At 38.1% G+C, this 24264-nt stretch overlaps 2 protein-coding genes across 3 annotated transcripts; both read right to left on the bottom strand.

The window, feature by feature from the left end:
* Positions 1-4936: 4936 nt before the first annotated feature.
* Positions 4937-8811, bottom strand: LOC140926646 (contactin-associated protein 1-like). The gene is made up of 3 exons (XM_073376365.1): positions 8555-8811; positions 7457-7571; positions 4937-6580 (listed from the first exon to the last, which is right to left on the bottom strand). Exons 1-3 carry the CDS (start codon positions 8654-8656, stop codon positions 5967-5969), a joined length of 831 nt encoding a protein of 276 aa, XP_073232466.1. The 5' UTR covers positions 8657-8811; the 3' UTR covers positions 4937-5966.
* Positions 8812-15928: 7117 nt separating this feature from the next.
* LOC140926647 (contactin-associated protein 1-like) lies at positions 15929-22825 on the bottom strand. Of its 2 annotated transcripts, none has more exons than XM_073376367.1 (4): positions 22717-22825; positions 19126-19388; positions 17746-17860; positions 15929-16609 (listed from the first exon to the last, which is right to left on the bottom strand). In XM_073376367.1, the coding sequence occupies exons 1-4, from the start codon at positions 22805-22807 to the stop codon at positions 15996-15998; spliced, it is 1083 nt and encodes a 360-aa protein (XP_073232468.1). In that variant the 5' UTR covers positions 22808-22825; the 3' UTR covers positions 15929-15995. The 2 variants fall into 2 exon arrangements, with proteins under 2 accessions (XP_073232468.1, XP_073232467.1); XM_073376366.1 differs by having other exon boundaries at positions 15929-16612.
* Between the last annotated feature and the right edge of the window lie 1439 nt (positions 22826-24264).

Consider the following 24264-nt stretch of genomic DNA (forward strand, 5'->3'; position numbering starts at 1 on the left):
CGATAAAAATAGATATCGGAAATCAATGGATATCATTGATTCGATACTAATCGATTTAATCCTCCGATTAAATCGATTCATATCGGAAAACGATAGAAATCGAAGTCATGGAAAGAATAATTTATCGATTATTATCGATTAACAAAATCGATAACAATGGATTGGAATCTATAATAATCGATAAAAAACCATTATCGATTTCTATCGGAAAATCATCGATACTAAGCGAAGTCACAACTTTTTCTTTATCGATTTCGATCGAGTAATATTGGAAATCGATATTAATCGATTAGTATCGATTGATATCGATTATCGGCTTATCGATTAACTACGTCTGGTGATGTTTGATTGCTCTCTCAGCTTATGCGTGGTTCTTGATGTATGTTGTTAATTTGATATCATTGTTTTGGTAAGCTGTCTACTGGCTCCCTACTGAACTCGGATCAATTTTATAGGTTTCTGGGAAACTGCCCACCTACCCCTCCCCTAAGCTAACATTAACACTTACTTCTCGCTGAGGGCAAAATGATGGCTTAGGGGAGGGGTAGGAGGGCAGTTTCCCAGAAACCTTAATTGATCCCTGAACTCCCCGTCATTTCCCCTTATGCGCGGCACTTTTTTTAAATCTCTTGTCCCTCGCCGGCATACAATGTTTCTTCTCTTCCGGAATGTTATAGTATCCTGCGGTTTGCGAACAAGCCTGAGGCAAGTCCCTCTGTTCCTTCCGTTCCCACTTTGTGGTGCCTGTGGCTCCCATTGACTGGTACGTGATAAGCCGGGGGGTCACTCAATGAATGTTTTGGTGTTTATGTGTGGCTGGGACCCTAGAAACCTTAGCCTATTACAGACCCATTTTCAGCTGTAATTTTGCCACCCTATTCCGCGAGACTAGAAATCAAAACCCCCACCATATCCCAGACTAACTATTAAAGAGAATCTCCAATTCTTCATACAACCGAGTATTTGATGCCCTCTTCGTAGACCAGAAACCTTTGAATTCTAGACTCTATCCCACACGAAACGGCTTAGAAACCCTACCCTTCATCATGTCCCCACTCCCTTATAGTTTAAAATGTATATGGCAGTATTCCCTATCCAGAATAAAGGCTCTTATCATAAAGGCCGAGGGTCGTTGACGACAATCGAGGTAAAAGCTGGCAAAAAAAAAAAAAATACAATTAGGGCTATTACAGTAATCAAACGTTTGGTGCTTTTATGTGAAATTTATTTGAATCACACATAATTCAAAATCCAAAACGATGACTATGGACTATACCAACGAGCTTAAGTAAATGCAAAAGATAATGTAAAGCTTTTTCTTTCTGTGTCAATGCATAAATTCTACTTGATTGTCTCCCTCGGGTTATACTTTTTATTATTATGTTTTATTATTCTTGACCATTCTCTCTTCATCCTTTATTTATGCCCCGTAAGATTTTGTTATGAAACTTTTAACTGGCAGACTTTTAAAATTTCTAGAAAAGGAAAAGATGCTTTTTCAAGGTCAGTTTGGCTTCCGTTGTAAACATTCAACTGACTTTGCCATTCTTAGTATTATTGACAAAGTTCAACAGGCAATTGATGAAGGTGATCTATCATGTGGTATTTTTCTAGACCTTAGTAAGGCATTTGACACTGTAAATCATGCTATTCTTATTGAAAAACTTGACTTCTATGGCATAAGGGGTATTGCTAAGGACTGGTTTACTTCATACCTTACTAATCGCTAACAATTTGTTACTAATACTGGCATAGAGTCTGACCTTACTAGTATATCCTGTGGTATACCTCAGGGATCTGTCCTCGGCCCAGTTCTTTTTCTTCTAATATATATTAATGACTTTCATCTTTGGTTCAACACTTTTTGACTTCCACCTTTTAGCTGATGATGCTAATCTCTTTTGTAGACATAAAGACATAAATATTCTACAACAAAATATAAATACTGAACTAAACAATGTTAGTATGTGGCTTCGTTCTAACAAGCTTTCACTAAATATACAAAAATCAAGTTTTGTTGTCTTCCATCCTCCACAAAAAAGATTTCCAGTGATTTCCAGTTAATCTTGGAAAACAAGTGCTTAAATCAGGAAAAGTGAATAAAATATCTTGGTGTCTTCATTGACTCAAGTTTGTCATGGAAATCTCGGATTCAATATATTTTAACCAAAATTAAGAGAGGTGTTGGAATATTATCCAAGATTCGCTACTATAGCGGTATTAATGTACTGTCTAACCTCTACTTTGCTTTAATTTATCCTTTTTTGATTTATGGAATAATTGCGTGGGGCAACACTTATTCAACAACTCTCCAACCTCTCTTTATTTTACAGAAAAGAGCTATTCGCCTAATGACATTTGGAAGTTTTCATGAACACTCGAGTCCTATATTTAGAAAATTGAACATAATCAAGCTGAATGATTTGTTGTCATATCATATTGCAGTTTTTATGTATAGATTCAACAATTCCTTATTACCTTCTGCTTTTGAAGCATTTTTCTCTAAAGTAAGTGAGATCCAGTATTACAATACACGATCTGCAGCTAAACAGTCATATTAGGGAACTTAAGAACCACGACGACGACTTTGTCGACGCAACCGGAAGTGAGATACCGTTCACTGGGCAAGCGCGATTAGCAAATTTCGTCGTCGTAGTGTCGTCGACGACGCCAAACACAGTAGAATCACGTCGTCCTGCAATCCACAAGCTTTGACAGGTATAACTCCTTGTTTTTAAGCGATTTTTCAAGGGCTTTGTGTTTTTTTATCCTCGTAAATCCAGGTATCCTTTCTTTTTTCTCCTAACAAGGGATGTTGATTGAAAATTCGACTGATGAATTGTGTTTACTTCGAAGACAACACTGAGCTGTGGAGGCCAAGCGAGCGAACTTGTAAGTGATAAATTTAGTTGTACGTATTTAGGAACGGCAAATCATATATCTTTAATATAGAGGAAATGAACTTTATATGGAAAACAGCTATCGCATCGGAATGTCTCTTTTTCCAAAACTAACCTCTGACAGACACTCGGACTCGGTCATCTCATTCAGGTTGAAAGTTGAATAATCTTCGTACGGAAAGCAGAGATTTTTCCATTCGAAAAGGTCAGACATTATTAAAAATTCTTCATCGTCAATGAAAGTAGACGTACGGCTTATAAAATAAGATCCTGCATCGTTTTAAAAGACGCCTCTGCGAAAAAACTTTGTTGCAAACGAACATCACAGTTCTACTACTTCTACTTGTTTGTTTACATTCAGTGTCGTCGTCGTCGACCTACCAATCGACTGCATCTTAAGTTTCCTTTTTCCCGCCGAAACTGACGTTCTCGTTCCAGTCCTTTCCTGGTCAACAGACGTCGTCGTCGTGAACTTCGTCGTGGTTCTCAAGTTCCCTATTACCTTTTCAAAGCTAGAACTAATTATGGAAAATTTAATATTAGATTTCAAGGACCAAAGATCTGGAACTCAATTGATGATAAGATTAAAGCTGTTTCTCTTTCTCAATAGAGGGCCACAAGTTTACTAGTTTCTGTAACTATTCCGTGCTACCCTCTTTAAATAAAGTGTATTATTATTATTATTATTATTATTATTATTGTTATTATTATTATTATTATTATTACCTCTTGTCTGATATGCTGCCATATTGTACCCCGCCAGAAACCCATAAGGGGTTGAAACGAGTAGCTCTCATATGTTTGCTTTGTCCGATGCTCGTGATTATTCATTTTCGAAAGTACCATATTTGGAACGAGAAGAAGAGGTAGCTGACCAATCAAACTTCGTAAACAACGTGATGTAATTTTACTTCAGGTTCCCGCGCCCGCTTAAAAAAATGACCGACAAACGGAGGAAAAACTCCCGAAAGCCGAGAAAGCTTTCAAAGGTTGAAACCAGGAATCTTACCGAAACACTGAGCAGGATATTATTGCCTTACCACCCGCGCCAAACATAACATTATGAAACCCGTTGACGTCCTCGCAACTTCTTGAAGTTGTCACTTCAAAAAACGATGCCTTGTTGACCCTCTGCACAGTAAACTTATACTGAAAATAGGTTTTTAAAATCCTTATATTAAAAGTCTAGAATAAACAATGAAAAATGTTTTCGAATAAAATTCATTAGTTGCGTATTGAAAAGTGCCCAAAACCTGAACCTGACATCTTCGCAAAAAGTGATGCGTGTAATGAATTTGAGAAGCATTTTTAAAAGCTTAAATTCAGCTTGGATGTTGTAGTCACGATCGTGTTTTGAGGTAATTTTATGAATGAACAAACGCAAAACAATAGACAGAGAAGCCGTTTCTTAAAAATTTTTATTCAAAATCCAACAAGTTAATCCTTTAAAGTAATTCGGAAAACACTATCTGAATCGTGGATCCGTTCACGCGAGTGAAATCGGCTGAGCACATGGCAAAATTAAACACAAAATCCATCTCAAATTGGGGCACATTTTGTAATTTTTTCTTTAGCGCCAAAGAGAAAAATTTATAAAACGTCTATGAAACATTTAAAAAAACATAAATTCCCTTTCAAAAACGTGATTGTCTTGGCCATAGAGTGCAAAATGTACCTGCAAAACTTCACTGCCTTGGTTGCATTTCATAACAGACCATGCGCTCCGTCGTGAAGAAAACAAGGTTGAATTCCTCGAAGGACGATTTCTAGATGAAAAGCTTCCCTTCCTCCACAAAAAGAAAGCTGAGCATTCTTTTGATCTTTCTCTTTCCATTTTTTGTCTTTTAACGATGTATTTTAAACCTTGAAATACAGAACTCTTGTCTTAAAACATCTGCATGGTGATCGCGTGGCAGCCATTTTTTTTGTTGAAAATGGATATCTGTCACTAAGGTTTCCAAATATGGTAAAAGTGAATATTCACGAGCATTGAACGCGAGTTACACGTTTCAACCCCTTATGAGTTTCTGACCCCGCACAATAAACTTATTTAAATTATTTTACTGAATGTGGCCTCTTGGCATTTTAAACTTATTAGTTGTTTCGGGAAGTCAGTACCCCTTTTAGTTAATTGATTATTTTAACAACTTGTAAAATAACTATAATATTCTGCTTTGGGTACAATGAATAAATTTGTTGTTGTTGTTGTCATTTACACTCAGGCCCGGTTCAGACGCCGACCTTTTCATGAGCCGAGCCTGATTCGAATTAAGGCCGACCCAGATAACTTAGAACGGCTGAATTGATTCAGACGCCAATCTTAATTCCAGCCGAACAAAATTCAAAAGGAAAAAAAAATGCTCTTTTCAGCAATACTGCTTCCAGATACTTTATGCATTAGGTTCGGGACATAAAACGTTCGGCGTCTAAATCAAAGCCGTTCCAAAGTCAACCCAAAGCTGAAATTCCCGGACGTAATGGGCTGCGCCGTTCCATGTACTTTTTCATGCATTTAATTCAATGTATTAGGGTCGGCTGATGAAAAGTTCGGCGTCTCAACCTGGCCTTACTTAGTTTCGCCAGATTCTTGGCAGGGTCGCGGCAACAGCATCTGGCGCCACTACGCAGGCCCGTAACAGTCCCTCCCCCCTTGAGTAGTCCCTCCACCACACCAGGGACTACATCCCCTACTCTTTACGAGCAGTGTGTGGGTTTTTTAACGCCCCACGGAATTTATATTCGCAGAGGTTGTGAGACGGGGCCTACGGTTTATCACCCTTATTCGATGATAATGTGCAGCTTAATGTTATTACATCTAAATATACATAGAAATCATGATAAAATCTGAAGTTAAGAAAAAGGAAAACAATCTAGAATAAAAACGTAAGATCAGTGAAACTTACATGATGATATAAAAAATGAATCAGTAGTTAAGTCAACCAGTTAAGTTTTCCACCGAACACTGATGGTCACTTTTGTCTGCTTTAAGCAGGAATGTATAAATCTTGGACTTAAATGTGTTACAGCTGTCTATTGAACTTAGCGATTTCGGTAATACCCAAGCGATTATGCCCTACCAGAACACTTTAATTTCCCCAGAGTGTGGTATCCCTGTTCGTTATACACCTTGTCACCAGTGTCTCCAAACCTAAGCTGTATTACCGGAAGCTTTGTCTTGTCAGTCAAGAGACCGCTGTCTTCACGCCATTTTTTGTCGTTCTTATCACAGTTACAGGCAAGTTTAGAGTCTGCACACGTGTTGTTCATCCCGCATGCGCACTTACCACTGCCAGGTGATGCTCCACCCCAATACGTTATCTTAGCAGAATCACGTGACACCCACCAAGCATGTCCACGGTCCCTGAATAGCACGGAATGATAACACTTATACTTGATAAACTGCTCACAGTGTGAAGAGACACTGGTGAGACTCGCCAACTGAGACAGACTCGCTCCAGTGTAGTGAATGTCACGTGAGTAGCTCCCAGGGGAATCATAACCTGTCACAAGTGTTCTACTCTCACTGTCGTGACTGTTGACTGTCACGCCAATACCATTCTTGTCTGTCATGTTACAGTACACTGAGAATGGTGCCAAAGCTCCCTCGCCATCTGGATCAATGATGTAATTACCACTTTCTGCTGTAGGGTCGCTCTGTTTTAAATAGCTGCATGACGCAACTGCCGAGAGAAGATTCACAACAGGAGCTAAAGCAAAGACGTTTTTGATAGACGCACTTCAAACTGAAGTGGAATTTCTGTATTCTTGGGCAGAGTTTTTGCCCAAAAGTTTGTGCCCAAATCTTCGTACGTATCGTATCTACACAAATTTGGTAGCGTCCTGGCCCCAGTTGTTCAAAAGTTGGATAGCGCTATCCATCGGATAAATCACCATCCGATGGATAAAAGTTAGGGAAACCAATTGTGTTATCCAGTTAATAGTGATTAATCTGGTGGATAGCATTACCACCTTTTAAACAACTGGGGCCTGAGGCATATTAAAGCCTCAGTTCCGGTGGATGTGCCCGCTCAAAAATGCCTGTGCTTAAGTTCCCCAGTCGTTTGCCATAATTCGTTTTTCCACCGGGTCTATTATTAGAAATACTTTTGTTGCAAAACCTCCCGAGGCTGTAAAGGGTCCGTTATGTTATAGGCCTTTTGCATTAATTGATAACGTAATTACATCGTATAATCCATGATGTCGCTTATTATTCTAACTGCATCAAAAATCGTTCTTTCTTTCACGGATGCATTTTGGTCATGATGGATTACATATGGCAGGATCTTTTCTAATCTCTTTGCCATAGCTTTTGAGCCTGTTAATTTTTAACGGCTACGTTTACGAGAGATGACGGTCTCCAGTTTTTTTTATATCAATCTTGTATCCCTGTCCTTCTTCTCTATGAGGGTGACGATCGAGCGTATATGATATGAGAATGATTATAAGATAAGCGCATGATTTTTTTTTCTCAGTGGCAGGGTTTCTCGATTTTATGAACTTCGTACGCCTGGTGCATAATGTACGGTGCACATACTTGGCATCAACAAAACGTTTACCTTTCTCGCATGTTTCTCCGCTGTAGCCAGTTAGGCAAAAACAAACGAATTGTTTCTCCGTGTATCCCATATAGCAGGTCCCATTGTTTAGGCAGGGCTTGGCGGCGCAAAGATTCTGAAACAAAGAGTCATTTTTTTTCTTATTAAACTCTAATGCGTTATGTTCTCAGAATTTGTCTCCGATATATTCAACGAAACCTGCAATAGGTTTAATGGGTCTGCGTCGGCCTACTTAGTAGATATTATCTCATCATCATACCACAATTGGTCTGTCATCACGATTTACATCTCACGGTGATGGGGGTTGTTAGATTGCCCTCCCCCATCATATGTGACATGCGTCCCTTTCTTTTTACCGCAAAACGCTAGGATATTGATTAACCGAAGCCCAGGTTAATCTCAAAGATTCACTCTTTTTGAACGAAGATATGTAGGCAGTCGAAATTTTTTCGAAGAAACCATCGTTGAAAGCTTCCTTTCTTATCAAAGTATTTTCGTCGCCAATTACAGTTTGGGACAAGATTTTGTAGTATACTCGGTCCTTCTTGTCACCTGACTTGTCAATGCAGTATAGGGTGTGGGCATATCCCTCCCGCCTCACACACTGCACATGCGAAAAAATGAGTGCCACTCTTACTATGGATGTCGACTGACAATCTGGTAAGCACCGTGGATTTGACCCCCAAACCCCCCCCCCCCCCCCCCCCTCTTTTGATAAAATGCAGTTGCGCCCTTGGTTAATCAAATCCCTAATGTCGCTACAGTTTCATTGCGATATCAAAATGATCATCATGATCATAGTAATTATCATCATCATCGCAATCGCGTAATCATTATCCATTCCATCATCGTTTTTAAATTCTAGCTAATTAATAAATATTTGGAGAGTTAGCCTCCTTTTAACTAAAAGTGTGTTTTAAGCAGTGCATTTTATAACAAGTATACATGAAAAAAAAAAAAAAGAAGAACAAACAAAATAAATCAGTTAAACGCTTACAGTTTTAAAAAGACGCATTCGTCCTAGTCATCAATTTTAACCATTTAGGACATTTCATAAGACATGAACACGTGACATGTGACTATGAATGCTGTTGTTACCTTTGTGCCTCTGTAGAACCAGTCTTTTCTTGGTTTGAGATCTTCTGGGTGTTGCAAGTGATCTGTGTCACTCAGTTCACAGGTCATCTTGTTGTTTATCATTGGACCAATATTATATGAGACACATTCCCTCGCAAGGGCGCACTGGTCTTGGCAGTCTAGGTTTAGTTCCACAGAATGATTTGATAACACGTGTCCTTTAAGGTAAAACCCTCTGGCTGGTGTCAGAAATGTGATGCGTCGGTTTAATTGACCGCAATCACCTAAGATAGAGATTTGTATCAAAATAACAAGTAGTTAGTAGTTTTGTTCTGCAGAACGACTATAAAAAGAAGGTAACAAGTAAGAAGGTTGAACATGATCGTAGTAGTAGTCGAGTGTTTCTCCCTACTTCTTCTTGCTCTACTCTAGTCGCCTCCTAAGTGCTTTACAAAAGAACAGAGCAAAGTCAAGGCTTCTTTCTGATTTGTTTTATGATAAAAGAATTTGTTAAATTCCCAACGCATTGCTTTCTAATTTTGAAAACAAACTTTATTTTCAAAACGAACCAGATTGTCCTCAGCATGTTCTACACTCCCATAAACCACGCTTAATTAGCCAATCATAATCCGTTTTAGAATAGGCCAGAATGGGCCAAATGATTTGATTGGCTGACTAAGACAAAAGCTGTCAAAACATCAAAGTTATATCAAAGTGAAACGAGCGAAACGTTCTTTGAATTTGAATGCAGAAGGAAAAAGTGCTTTTAAAACTGGCTGAATTGCTGCCCATGAAAACCTGGACGTCATTAACATGTAAATTTGAAAACAAACTGCTTAAAGTACCCAAAAACTGAACTTGAAAGTAAAAATTCTACAAATTCGCCGACGTCTTTGCAGGTGGCAGAAACAAAACAAAAGACAGAAACGTTATTTCTTGAAAATTTTTATTCAAAAAGTAAGAAGTTGGTCTAAAAGCATGGAAAATCGTATAAACACATGGCAAAATTCAACACAAAATCCACCTCAATTTGGGGTGCATTTTGTAATCTTTCTTTAACGGCGAAGGCAAAATTTAAACAACGTTTTTGAAACACCTATACATACATAAATCTCCTTTTAAAAATGTAATTTTCTTGACCATAAAGAGTAAAAAATGTACCTGAAAAGTCTTCAAAAACTTCGCTGCCTTGGATTAATTTCAAAACAGATAACATTTTGCGCTCCGGCGTGAAGAAAATATCGTTGAAGGCTTGAAGGACGATGCGAAACCAAAAGCTTTCCTTGTCCACAAAAAGAAACTGAGCATTCAATCGAACTTTCCCTTTCAATTTGTGTCTTTTAACAGTGTATTTTTCACTCTGAAATGCGAAACTTTGGTCTAGAAAACCTCCGCATGGTGTGATTCACAGATGGCGTGACCGCTTTAGTCCCTGTGTTTTATACTCTTATCAAACATGCTTTTTCAACCAATCAGAGTGAGCGTTAATATCTGAACTTTATAGAGAGGAGAAGTGTGACGTCACGTTACCATGGTAGCAAATTTTCTGGATTACAACAATAGGGAGTTTTTGCAACCGCGTCGGCCAACAGCAAAAAAACAATCAGTTTAGATTGGCAAAAAACATCTTTGCACGTGCATCACGCTTTTTTGTAGTTTCTTAGCCGTTGTTGCACGACCGCGACATGAAACTTCCTAATTTCACGCGCCCACTTTATGGAGTAGGGGAGCACAACACAAAAATTTTGTTTTTCTTTTTCTAAACTTATATACGGTCCTTTCGGATTTAACCCAGAACATTTCGCCCACATTTGACAAATCATATGAAATTAAATAAGATCGATGACGTTTGAAACAGTGCGAATCCACTTTTTAAGTGACATTTTGGTTTGTTGTCATCCAAAAATTTTGCTACCATGGCAACGTGACGTAACGACCTCTCCTCTCTACTATAAAAGGTATTAAGTATCGCCATATATGATGAAGTTAAGGTGAATAAAAAATGTTATTAACTTTAATCCTGCCTAAAGGTAGACAGCCTAACCAGTTTTTTTTAGCATTGAACTAGTTGTTAGTATGTGTAATCAAATGGTGACGAGTGAAATTAGGGAATAATTTCACGCGCGTTTTGTCCACATCCTTATAATTGCGAGGGAAATTATTAGGATTGGACAAAACGCAAGTGAAATTATTCCCTAATTTCACGAGTATACCATTTGATTACTTATTAATATCATGGGTGACGAATTACGTTAGCAATCGTGGATTTTTGACATGTTTATCCTGGATCATATCGATCAAGAACTCCACTCTTTCAAATGTTTAGACCTTAAATTTGGCTTGTAAAGTTCAGAATTTTTCAGACTTTTTCGGCAAAATACCTGTTAGAGTCCTTCTTGATGTTATCTTGTGTGTTCAGGTTTTCTAAAGCGTCATTTTGTGCCCTGACATCTTCATTCACCTTCATCTTCATCTTCATTAAAACTTTGTCGCCATCTTGACACTGAGACGTACGGTAGGTTGCCATGGCAATTTTGTAATTTCACATGTGAAATTACAAATTATCGCTGAAATTTCGCGCCAAAATTAAGGAGTAATTCGTCACCTATGATATTATTATTGTAATTTCCTACCCCACAAGTCACTGTAGTGTTTTTTTTCCTTTTCTTGTCGATTTTTTACTTTAATTTTAGTTTATTATTATAATTCTTTGGTAAAATAAGACTTTGCCCACGCGAGGGAAATTGTAGTTTTAAATGGAGCGCTACATTTGTGCGCCACATATTAATTCTCAGTAAAATAGGATAATGAATTTCATTTTCCTCGAAATTCTAACTTTTGTTTCATATTAGGTCATTGTTGTTTGCCCTAAAAATACACTTGCCTTACTGGTATAGGCGAGCTCTTTTGCGATTTTTATTAAGGTGAACACAGTTTCTCTACAAACACCTTATTCTTTACTATTAGCATCTTACGTCATGATGGGATGCAAGGAAAGCGGGAAAAAATGCCCAGAATTTGTCAGTTTTCGTCGCCTTTGACATATCATGTGTTTTCAAAGTGCGCTCAAGTGTTGAGCTTGCGTCCTTCGGGAGTAATGTTAGAGCGCTTGTTTTGTTGAGTTTTATAGGCAATTTAAACAAACAACAAATATTTTAAAATCTACTCATTAAAATATAAAGAAATTTGACCAAAATTCTGTTTGCATCGCACCTTGGTCAATGAACTAGTGAAAATAAAAGTTAAAAAAGCCGGGAGTTTTGTGACACAATCGTTTTTCTCATGATAGCTGTTTTTTTTTTAATCATCCACGTTGTCAGGGCAACGATCGAAGTCTTGTGTTCAACCTAAAAAAGTAATGCCCCACCCGGAACCAGAGGTTCTGCGACAAATCCCCACCGCCGGGACCGACAGGATGACAAATGCCCAAAAAAAGCCCTGGGGGGATTGGCACGCTTGGAATTGACTGAGCCATAAATAATGCTGTTCACTCTCACTTGCCTTTATTCAAACATTTGCTATCTGATTTTATCAAAGGACAACTTAATGTCCTCAAGTCAGTTATTTTCCTCTTTTTCTTTCAATTACCGTTTGAGGCTAACTACTGTTTGAAAAACTGGATAATGATGACGAGCGCTGACCGGCTTCAAAACCGGATTGTAAATTGCAAGGCACATTACTAAACCTGAGAAGGGTGGTTGCCTGACAAAGAGGCACAATAGAGAAAGCGTTTCCGCCAAACGGCAAATGTTAATAAGTTTGTATCACGTGACAAAGCTTTCGCTTTACTTGACGTACATTGTTCATTACTTCTACTCATATGTTTGCAATCAAACGCCCCTTTAACCAACAAGAATCGTTTGATACAGTTTTTGTCTACTTCTTTTAGTATTTTCAGAAATTAAGAACCTAAATGTGACGTTTGCCGGCCGTTTGCAGTGAAACGTGACTAACGTAAGTATACTGTCTTCCGCAACGTGGCTAATGTGAGCAAACATCCACCTGCTGTGGGCGGTTAACAAATAGTATATACATGCTAAAAGTGGATATCACATTCGTCAATTATTGCGAAATTCCCTCTTTTGAAATGTGTACGTGACTGTTTTTAAGACGGTTTTCTGTTTCTCTATTCCTCTCATGCTTCGTTTAAACTGTTGAATTTAAATTATTTTCAGTTGGGGAACATGTTGTTAGTTGTGAAACTAATAAGGAAGATGGAATCACCGTTTTCTGAAAAAAGGTCCACGTAAAGAACGGCATTTTATTGCAGCTGTTTTAAAATTAGTGTTTGTAGAACGGTCTAATGGGGGCCTTTATACATGTACTCTCTTCTTGTTTGCCTTGAAAAGAACTATTAAGTAACTGAAAATGATATTGCCATACCATCTTGTCGCTGTGTCTTTAATAATTAGTGTAGCAAGCAAGGAGCTCTGTAAACTTGATTGAAATAAGGCTGGAAATTATATTGGTGACAAATATTAGTCCCTGATCTCTTTCATTGGTTATGGCGAACTCGATTGCCCATCACACTGACGATATTTAAACGTTAAAGTGTTCTCTTTCAGTAAAAAAACTTTTGTCAGTTTTACTCGGTAGTATAACTAAATAATAACTTATATATCTTCACGATATTTCTCTGAACAACTTTGTTACCGATAGATTTTTCGTCGCTTTTTGGAAAATTCATTAAAGAATACATTAAATCTTTCCTACTATAACTGTTGTTTTTTGTTTGAAAACTTGTGTCTCTATTTCAATACAGAACACTCGGTTCCGAAATGCATCGGGGTTTAATAGAGACGTCAAGCTTGTTATTTACCGCCGTTAACCCGGAAGTTAAAGACTGTACCGGGCTGTCGAATCAATTTTAAAGGGGATGATTCAAATTATTATAACTGAATGAAAATGAAAAAAAGTGAAAGAAAAAAAGGGAAAAGTGGAAAGTGAATTTAACAGGGTGAGCAACACAAACTTGCCAGCGAGTTTTTCATTTTTAGGCGATCATCTCTCACCCCCTCCTCTTTTCCTCTTATTCCATTATGTTCCATGCACGTTCTTGTTTGCACTACGCATTCAATATGAAAAAATTTCAATAAGTTCTTCTATCCTTTATCGCTTTGAGTCCGAAACCACTAGGCCAAGTATGCGTGTAGCGCACGTTTAAGCTGTCTGGTTTTAGAGGGTGTATCTTCAAACGCAGACTCATTATAACCCTTTTGCTAGAAGAATCGACAAAAGTCCCAACAAATTTTCTTTCAAATAAGTAGGCTGTATCAGTCTGAAATCAAAGCAACCTTAGAAGATAAAAGGAAAGATTTGGCTGTTAACTACACTGAGATTGTTGCACGATATGTTTGCGAAGGTGTGCCTGTTTTCACGCTTGTGCTTTTTTAGTGGTCACCTCAAAGCGTGACTTTTAATTAACTGAGAGCTCTCTTTTTTGGTACTAAAAAGGTAACTAAGGTGGTGTTAAGCCGCTCCTCAATACTCAAGGCTCATGTATGGTGTATATAGAATACAGAAGCTGCCCAAACATTACAAACCAACAAGAGCGCTAACACGGAGAAACAGCGGCCTGTCATATTGAAGACCCCGTAGAAAGAACTTCTTCTGATTGAACTGGTTTACTGTCATTTATATAAGGGAAAATATAGTCCGGTATAGGCAAAAGATAAATATAGTATTGACGTCTTTATTAATATTTAACTATTCAATTCATAAACATAATAAAATGTTCTCGCACGTACAAAGATAATTGGAGGTATTCGGGTGATGACGAAGTATGTCCACCCGCGATTTGTCAAAATTCTAACAGTCTATAACGCAAGTGAAATTATTTCTTTAATGTTAAGAGTGTGCTTATTTCATAAAATATCGTGGTTAACGTGTTACGCTTCTTTGGGTTTTTGGTAATGCACGTTTAACACAATAACAAACAGTAAACAAAGTATAATGGATACTGTTATTCGAAAGCACGTACCGTAAATATATACATAGATGGGAAAAAGCTGAAATATGCACAGAAAAACTTCATGGAGGAGTGGTTGGCAGTAGCAACAGAACAGCAGCAATTCCATCGATTTCGAGCGCAATAGATTCGAACAGATCTTCCAAATGTTTAGTAGAGAATACAAGTACGTTAGAGAAAAAGATGACATAATTTAGAGGAGAAGATTGAATTGCTGGTTTTCATTTGACGTCTTCAAAATTCGAAGTAAAGAATTATCATTTCTTCTGAGTTTTTGCTAGAGCAGCTGAACCCTCGATGTCGGCAGAAAGAAAAAGTAAAGAATTCTTAAGGTTGTTGAAAACTTAGCAGCATCATAGGCCTATGTGCGTTTTACCAGAGCTGCTATGCACTGCGTATGGCATCATTAGATCGTAAAGAGAGGTTCATGCGAGACTATACCCAAAGCCACGTGAAACAAAAAGGTTTTTAAATATGCTTTTTAGTAGGAACACTCGGAGTATGGAGTACGTTGACAAGCAGAGAAACTTCCGTGCAAATATTAAAATAAAAAAGACGTTGGCACCAATGAGAAGCATACATGTAAAGTTCACAGTTTTCTAGCATTTGCTTTTGACCGCAATGCTCGTTATCATGAGGCTACTCGCTTTTAAAACTGTGCTTTTTCCTATCTGTTTAGGTCTTCTACAGCGTCTTTTAATGCCCTGAAATCTTCAATCATAACATTTTGAATCTGGACGCCATCACAGGCACTCAGATATAGGGAATCGAGCCATCTTAAGTTTGTAATTTCTCGTGTGAAAACTCTGAAGTTTGAGTTACCATTTTCAAAATCATCGAGATTTTTTCCTTTTGTTTTCATCTTGCTCCTTTATTTTTGCGTCAGTGAAGACGGCAATCGAAAGAGTTGTTGTACCTGTTGTTTTTAAGTTTCCCTCTATCATTTCACGTCCTTTTCTGTGATATTCACGGTCAGTATTATCGTTCATTTGATTGGCAACATTTCCGGACATTTGCATGCAAGGTTTCAATCTACTCCAGAGGGGGTACTAAAAGGGGAGGTTCCGCTTGCCACAAAAGGAGCGTTGCGTGACGCACAAAAAAACGGCTGTGCAGCAGAAGGATAGAGATTTCACTAGTTTTAAAAATAATAACAATACAGTATACAAAAGGGTAGGGAAGTCTGTCAAGAAGGCTAACAGATGTATTTTAGTCGTTCTGGTTTTAATTTGTGGTTTATTAATGTATTACAGACAGTGCATTTACAGCAGTTAAAAGGGATGCAAAATTCTTAACTACATCTTCATACAATCCGCGAAACAAGATAATATATGCGCGAACGGAGAGGTAGGACTTCCTGTGCATCCTCACAGTCAAGAATCTGCATAATGCAGATATCTTACTAACTGAGGACATTATCCTCGATGTTTCCCTTAATTACGCTCAAGTAAGCTGCAGTTAACCCATAAGCTTGTCTGTGTGATGCCAAGATGCTTATGCTGTGCCGTAGCACTTAAATTTCCCCAGAGTGTGGTAACCCTTCTCGCGAAGTTTCGTATCACCAGTATCACCAAACCTGAGCTGTATTACTGGAAGCTTTGTCTTTTCAGTGAGCAGACCGCTGTCTTCACGCCATACGTGGTCATTCTTATCACAGTTACAGCCAAACCTAGAGTCTGCACATGAGTTGTTCATCCCGCATGCGCACTTACCACTGCCAGATAATGCTCCTCCCCAGTACGTCATCTTAGTAGAATTACGTGAAACCCACCAAGCAAATCCGCCGTACCTGAACATCATCGAATGATAACACTCATACTTGATAAACTGCTCACAGTGTGAGGAGACGCTCGTAAGACTGGCCAACTGAGACAGACTCGCTCCTGTGTAATGAATGTCACGTGAGTAGTTCCCTAAGGGGTCATATCCTCTCACAAGTGTTCTACTCTCACTATCGTGACTGATGACTGTCACGCCAACACCATTCTTGTCAGTCATGTCGCAGTACACTGAGAATGCTGCCTGACCTCCCTTGCCATCTGGATCAATGATGTAATATCCACTTTTTGCCGTAGGGTCACTCTTCTTTAAATAACTGCATGATGCAACTACTGAGAGAAGGTTCAAAATTAATATTTTTATTCGTTACCCTTGAGGGGACTCCCACTTAAAAGTGACGGGGATGCGCGTCAGCAAATTCAAAGAGAGAGACTAATCTAGGTGTGGCTCAAGCTTAAACTGACCCCTAAGGGAGATTTCTTTGCGATCAGTGCCAGGGCATTTTTTTAAAATTGCTTTGTGCACAGTATTAGGCGATTCCAAAATGGGCAAATACAGTGACCTTCCATCCCACACACTCTAAGTGAGGCCAAAATCTGCAATTTACACTCCAAAGTGAGACGACGAGCTTCCCTCCTCCGAGTGTTATCTCGGTCATCAATGACCTTTTTTTCGCAGACTTAAAGCTATTTTACTAAGGCGCGGGTGTTTTCAAGATGCCAGGTGCTTGGTGTAAGAGTTGTTAACTGTTAGGCGTAATGCTGATTTAAAAGCTAAAGATATTACAAAGGAAACTGAGTGATATACACAAGTTATTAAGTTATTAAGATATGTTACAGAAAAAAGGAAACAGTTAGAATATTTGAATAAGACTTGAACTTGCCGCAAAGAGATTATAAAGAAAGTGATAAACCTCAATGTATAGGTTTGATGATAATTCGCACATTATGTCGGAAAATGCCTTTGTCCTTCTTTAATTTAGTTCTGATGATCGTAAACGTAATACCCTTCTCAGCAAGAAATTTCACAAGCGATGGAGATACCAGGACCGATCTGATATCTGATATAATGTTTATAAATATTAATGCATTTTTGGTAAAAAAGTCATCATCATTATTTCTGTTGCCTCCCACTTCGCCGTTTGCACATCTCCCATGATGATAGATACACCTTGTTTGCCCCTAAACATTTTGCTTAAGCATTGTCTTCAATTCTCTTGGGATGACTGTAATACCCAGGAAAATAGATGAAGAAGGTTATGCCAATTTTTTTTTTTGTGGTGGGGGGGGGGGGGGGGGGGGGGTAACAAGGTGTATTATGGGAGATGTGCAAAAGGAGAATACCCGTTAAAGACACTAAAAAGGTAATCAAACTTTCTCCGGTAATATCGGGTGTCGCGATCCTATCAACTGTGAACAGCCACTGTACGATGTACTGACATACTTGACATCAAAATTCTCTTTACCTTTCTCGCATTTTTCTCCGCTGCAGCCAGCTGGGCAAAAACAAACGAATCTTTTCTTTGTGTACCCCATGAAACAGGTGCCATTGTTTAGGCAGGGCTTAGCAGCGCAAAGATTCTGAAAGGAGGAGACGTATTTTTCTTAGAAAACTCTGATGTGTACTGTTCTCAGAATTTGTCTAAGATAAAACTAAGTGAAAGCTGCTCTAGGAAAATTTCTCAAATCTTATACGATTTAAAGCGACTTAAGATGACTTTTAAGTCTTAAAATACGATACACGATGGTCGGTTGCTAGGGCTTTTCCTCCCGCAACTTCGTAAATTCAATTTTTGGCTCACAGAGCAGTATTTTATATTCCAAATGAAGCAAGACATTAAAACATCTTAATTAGAGAAAAATTTTCTTAAAATTTTTACCATTGTAAAGGTATTTTGACGTTTCTTGAAAGTATGACGTCATAAGTGACGCCTATTTTTAGTAACAACATTAAAAACTTGCAAAGCAGTGTTCAAAACATTACAGACATTTTTGCTACACAAAAAGAATATGTATAGTGAAAACCCCACCTCAATCGGATAAAATGGCGTAAAGTTACAGCTAGTAAAGGAAATCAAATTTCCCCCCACATGACCATATATGGTCAAAATTAGGGGGATTTTAAACGCGAGAACAATGAATGTATTGTAACAGGAGCAAGGAAAAAGTTGCATAAAATCAAAATTGTAGTTTTTTCTACTTACTTTTTTTTTACTTATGTGCTGCTATGACGCGTTTACGTCACGAAATACGTCATTGTGACGTCAAAATGAGGTATTTCGAGACGAAAAACGTGTCATAGCACCACTACCCTAAGTAGAAAAAACTACAATTTTGATTTTAAGTAACTTTACCCTTGCTCCTGTTCCAATACATTCAATGTTCTCGCGTTTAAAATACCCCTAATTTTGACCATATATGGTCATTTGGGGGAAATTTGAATTTCTTTAATTAGCTGTAACTTTACTCCTTTTTATCCGATTGAGATGGGGTTTTCACTAGAAATCATAGAATTCTATACAGAAAACTAAAATTAAATTTTTACCATTTCTTTCCTGAATTTTTGTTCGGATGCCAAATTTGGACATCATTTATGACGTCACAACAGAAGTCACATGGGATGAAAGAAGAACGAATAAACAGATAATTTATCAAACTACTTCCCTGCCAAGTTTCGTCACATTCGATGCATTCTACTTCTGTCTATGGTCTAATACTCTCAGTTTTGAGAAGCATTGGGAGGAAAAGCCCTAGCAACCGACCACCGTGATAACTGTAGTCATCCATTATCACCATTTAGGGCATTTCGTAAGACATGATCACGTGTCGATGCATGTTGATGTTACCTGTGTGCCTCTGTAGATCCAGTCTTTTCTTGGTTTGATATCTTTTGGGTGCTGCAAGTGATCTGAATTACTGAGTTCACAGGTCATCTTGTTGTTTATCATTGGACCAATATTATATGAAACACATTCCCTCGCAAAGGCGCATTGGTTTTGGCAGTCTAGGTTTAGTTCCACAGAATGATTTGAAATCACATGTCCTTGAAGATAAAACCCTCTGGCTGGTGTCAGAAATGTGATGCGTCGATTGTTTTGCCCGCAATCACCTAAGACAAAAAAAGCTAATGGTAATAACGTAAAGAGAGTTTGACCTACCGTATCGTAGAAACGCTGTTCATTGGTTTGTTTTGCAGAACACAGGACAGTTGTATTAACGAATTAATTATATAAACAGCAATGAAATAGCAGGTGAGCTTTGGCGCGAAACACGAATCTCTTCACACGTGAAAATAATATGTTGTCTTCACATGTGAAAAGATTACCGTTGCTATGGCTACATAATAAATCGGGCCTTTCACAGCAAAAAGCTATTTGAGTGAAATGGTTTGGTATTTCATTGATGTTTATATAATATATAGATTTACATTACATGGTCGCTTGGAGATACGAAATTTCTCTTTTCAAGTTGAAACCTATTTCACTCTTTCGCGATATTATTCACCACTCGAAGAGAGATTTTAAAACTTTCGTATCTCTGCGCGGCCATGTAATATCCTCTATTTATTATATCCATTTTGAAATCACTGATGATCCCTGAAATCGGATTGGCTCTCAGCAATGTGATTTATTCACGAATTACACTGTTCTGAATCGCGTCATTCATGTTCTAAATCACGTCATTTCTGTTTAAAATCGCTCTATTTTCGCTTTATATAGGTTCATTTCTTTTTCAACTACAAAATGAAATGTAAAAGCCTTTTTGTTTCCTCTTTTCAACTAATCGGCCTCTAGATCAATAAAATATCGGTACTGACTGAATTCTGCGATTTCAAAATGGCTGTAATAAAGTGGCAATTGAACTTCGCGTCGTCAGCAATTTTGGTCTGAATTCATTACTAATTTGTGATTTCTAATCGAACTCATTCTGCGCGTTCATCCGATTTTGAGGGGAGCGTGAGAATTCTTACTGCCTTCTCTCTCCCACCGCCCCCCCCCCCCCCCCCCCCCCACTACCATCGTTCAAAACCGCCAGCTACGCAGACAGACTAGCGCGGCATCTAAATTCTCGAGCAAAAGGTAAAATGAACTTTATTTGCGAGCTCTCGTTCGCCTTGAAATAAAACTTCTATACATTAAGGCGTTACATTGCTGTTTTCAAGTTGCCTCCAAACAATTGCTAACTTATTCGTGTAGAGGACAACTTAAGATCCTTTGCCCAGAAAAGTTAAACGCTATTTTGATTATGTTTGTACTTAATGCACATAAATATCATTCACCGGTAACTCTAACAAAATGCAATTTACTCTAGACATTATGAAAAAAATTTTTCGCCAAGAACGCTTTTCCAAGGCAGGAAATTTAAATGGCGATAGTATACCAGCTTAAAAGTCGGATTTGTAAGTTTCGGAGCTGCCACTCTTCTTAGTTTTCGTTCATTATTAATTAAGCTCATAATTAACGAAAACTGGGAAGGTTGCATGGCAGCTTTCCAAAAGGGCGCATGGATCGTGCTACTCTGAACGTGAGTTAACATTTTCACCTGCTGCATGGGCGGTCAACAAATGACATGTCAAAAGTGAATATCGTCACGGCGTCAATTATACCAATACCCGCTTTTAAAATGTAGACCGCGTTCTTTTTTTTTTAAAAAGTTTCTGTCCCTCTACCTCTCTTAAGCTACGTTAAATTTGCTGAAACTATATTGTTTTTGAAATGCCGGGGTTAAAAGCTGTGAGACTAAGGAGGCTGGAGTCGCCATTTCAAGTTCTTGAAAAGGTTTATGGAAGGACGGACGGCAATGCAGCTGTTCATGTATTGTTTGTGAAGCGGTGAAGTGGTCTTAAAGCCCTTGGTATATCTCCCTGTGTTGCCTTTATTACCTAGGAAACTGATGGGTAGCCTTAAAAATAACTAAAAAAATGTTTTGAGTGATATACTTGAGATGGATATATTATTCTTAGAAAGAGAATATCAAGTAACTAGGAAACTGTCATATCTTCGATTTGCTTCTTCTCAAATAAATGGGATACCTGTTTTTAGTTTAAATAAAGTGAACTCTTCCGTGTTCCGAGGATATTACTAACACGACTGGTCATTAACATATATTAAGATGATACATCTATATTTAAAAAAAAAAAAGAGCTGATCAGGAATAATTTCCGATCGATTTATGGCGCTATTTGGACAAGTCATTAAAAATGCTTTTAACTGTTAAAAGTAACTTTAACTGTTAAAAATAAGATAAAAGTCATTTAAATTAAAATAAAAGTCGCCTCAATGCAGAACACTCAGTCATATGAGTTTGGGTTTGAGATACTACCAGTTCATGATTCACCGGAGTTAGAGTTTAGCTGTCCTTCAAATCGTGAGACTAAAAGAGGATGACTCAAGTTGAACATGCTTTAATTTAAGTCAGAGGGAATTCGTTCGATTGACTTCAAATTTAGAGGGAAGTTAGTTTAGCAAGAAAGCAACACAAAATTTCATGACGCAATCTTTCACTACGCCAAATTTTCACCAGAGGAACTTCTTTATGATCACCCCACTTTTCCTCTTAGTTCCATTATGTTCCGTAAACTTTGCACTAGCTAGGGTAAATCTTCTAGAATATGACAAAATTCCGTGGTCCGGAAACAAGAGGCCAAATATGTTTTCAAATACTCATTCGGTCCTTCCTCACACTCTCATTTCGTCATCCCCCGCGGTAAAAAAACCTGAACGAACAAATTGTTACCTGACGTGCTTTTAACATCTGGTTTTACAACGTAGCTATCTGGATTATGAATGGAACGCACTCCATCTCGACTTGGACGTGAGATGGTTTGTTCGTCTTCGACACTAAACTGAGGATTTTAAATTACGTCAAACCAGCTTTATACATTTTTTTTGGTAGTATACATGTAAATCTTCAACTGTCAGTAAAGGAAGGGTACTTTTGAGCGGTTTAGTTTGAGAGGGTATATCTTAAAAGACCGTCTCACCCCATTATGAGCCCACCAGGTAGAAAAACGATGCGATGAAGGGTTTAATTCATGCATATAATGCAGCATCAGTTAGAATTAGTTTCGGAGGACTAAAAGCACCTCCGTTTGGACAAGAAAAGACTTGAAGAGTTGCTTCACATTATAATGTTGCACAGTAAATGCAAAGCCTTAAATTTTGTCAGGTTTGTGTTTTTCTAGGCGGTCAGTTAAAGGCCTCACAGTCTAACTGACAGTTTTTTTCTTGGTGAAAAAACGAAACAAGATGATTTTAAGGCCTCTTTTTCATATGAAGAATCTAGACGATTGAGTAACACACATTTTTTTTTAACAAAGGTTACTGAAGTGCAAGCATTATTCTTAATGGCTATTTACAAGTCGGATTACACTGAACAGTTTACTTCGACAGACTCTTTTTTTAAGCAAGTTAAATAACTAAAGTTTGTTTTCTTACCTTCAAGAGCAGTTGCAGTGTGTTTCAGCCAAGCTCCCCAAAGCACACAAGTCAGCAAAAGCACTAACAAAGAAAAACAACGACCTGCCATACTGGAGACCAAATTGCTACCAACTTGCTTTTCACTGATATATTAGGCGAAAATTCATCCGGTACAATCAACAGATAAATCATTAAATAAACATAATTAAGGGTGGATCCATTTGCAGATATGGATGTTACTAAAACGGGAAACGGAAATCGGGAAACGGGAAAATGAAACAAGGAACAAAACCTGGAACCCTGGGCCTGTCAGTAACTTCATTTCCAATTCCCTGTTTTGTTAATCCATTTTCATTCTCCTGTTGCCTGTGCGCGTTAACCCTGTTCCTCGATTTAGTGACATCCTTTGCAGTTTTCGCGTATAACAGTCGCATTCACCTGTAAGGATTTTTATTGTTTTTGAGCCGTAAAAACAGTAATATAAATTTACAACGGGTAAACGCGATGGCCATACGGGATGTTAGTATCAAGTAGAACAGTCAACAGGATTTGCAAAAATAAGAGCAAAACAGAGAACGGGTAATAAAGTTACTGGATAGGGCTAGAGTTCAAGTTAGGTTTTGTTCCCATTTTTCATTGTCACCTAGCTTTCTCGTGCTTGAATGTTCCTCGTTCGCTATTGCCCTGTTAGTAATATTCCGACGCGAGAAACGTCCAACAATCTATTGTTTACACAGCTGTTTACATATCAATTCATGCACGTCAGTTAATTCTGATAAAGAAACATCCGATGCGGAGTTTTAAGCAAACCATACTGAATCTCATAGCCTCCAACGCTCAAGCTATAATGCTCGAAAGGCCTGGCGCGATTTCACAGGGAAACCAATTTGGATTTACTGTTAGAGTGAGACTCGGGGGAGATGACTGGTACCGAGAAAAGCGTTTATGGAAGAGAACCAAAGTGAATAACAGCTGTCACAAAGTAATTACAATAGGCCACTTGCACTGAGAGGTCACGTGGCCAATGCTTCCTTTAAACAATGAGTTGGAATCTTGCTGATGCCAAAAATTGACAGAGCACACAAAAATTATCTTACACCCGAAATTTGAGAGGAAACGCATTTTAGGGAGATATCTTACGGCACTTTGATTTTTCAGCAAAGTAGTATGATTTGTATTGTCCGCCATGTTGGAGGGCATGCTCTTGCCCTCCAACATGGCGGCCAAAACTACTTCTTGCTTATATCTTGTTCAACGTTTCATAGTTACGCTCAGATGTGCTGTAAACGTTATCACATCATCTTTTCAACATTTTCCTTGAAGCCTTAAGTGCAAAATTTGTGTTCAGAAAGAGGTAATTCATAATTTCAAAAATCACATTTTGGTCACGTGACCATTTACGAACTTATTCATTTTAAGAAAATGGTGCGGGTTTGAAAAACCAAATCAGTATTATTTTGTTTAAGATATGACCCATTAATCGTTTTCGAGGGCAAAATCATATAACTTTCATTTTCATAAAAACGATGTCACATGCCTCTTAGTGCAAATGGCCTTTTAAAGCAA

The sequence above is a fragment of the Porites lutea genome, chromosome 2 (genome assembly GCF_958299795.1).
Source record: "Porites lutea chromosome 2, jaPorLute2.1, whole genome shotgun sequence".
Taxonomy (NCBI): Eukaryota; Metazoa; Cnidaria; class Anthozoa; order Scleractinia; family Poritidae; genus Porites; species Porites lutea.

Coding starts and splice junctions, on each gene's coding strand:
- LOC140926646 (XM_073376365.1), bottom strand. CDS start 8,656: ATGATAAACAACAAGATGACCTGTGAACTGAGTGACACAGATCACTTG. Junction 7,572..8,554: donor GGTTCTACAGAGGCACAAAG/GTAACAACAGCA, acceptor TCTTTGTTTCAG/AATCTTTGCGCCGCCAAGCC. Junction 6,581..7,456: donor CGGAGAAACATGCGAGAAAG/GTAAACGTTTTG, acceptor TTCTCTCGGCAG/TTGCGTCATGCAGCTATTTA.
- LOC140926647 (XM_073376366.1), bottom strand. CDS start 22,807: ATGGCAGGTCGTTGTTTTTCTTTGTTAGTGCTTTTGCTGACTTGTGTG. Junction 19,389..22,716: donor CACTGCAACTGCTCTTGAAG/GTAAGAAAACAA, acceptor TTTTTGTCTTAG/GTGATTGCGGGCAAAACAAT. Junction 16,613..17,745: donor CGGAGAAAAATGCGAGAAAG/GTAAAGAGAATT, acceptor ACCTTCTCTCAG/TAGTTGCATCATGCAGTTAT.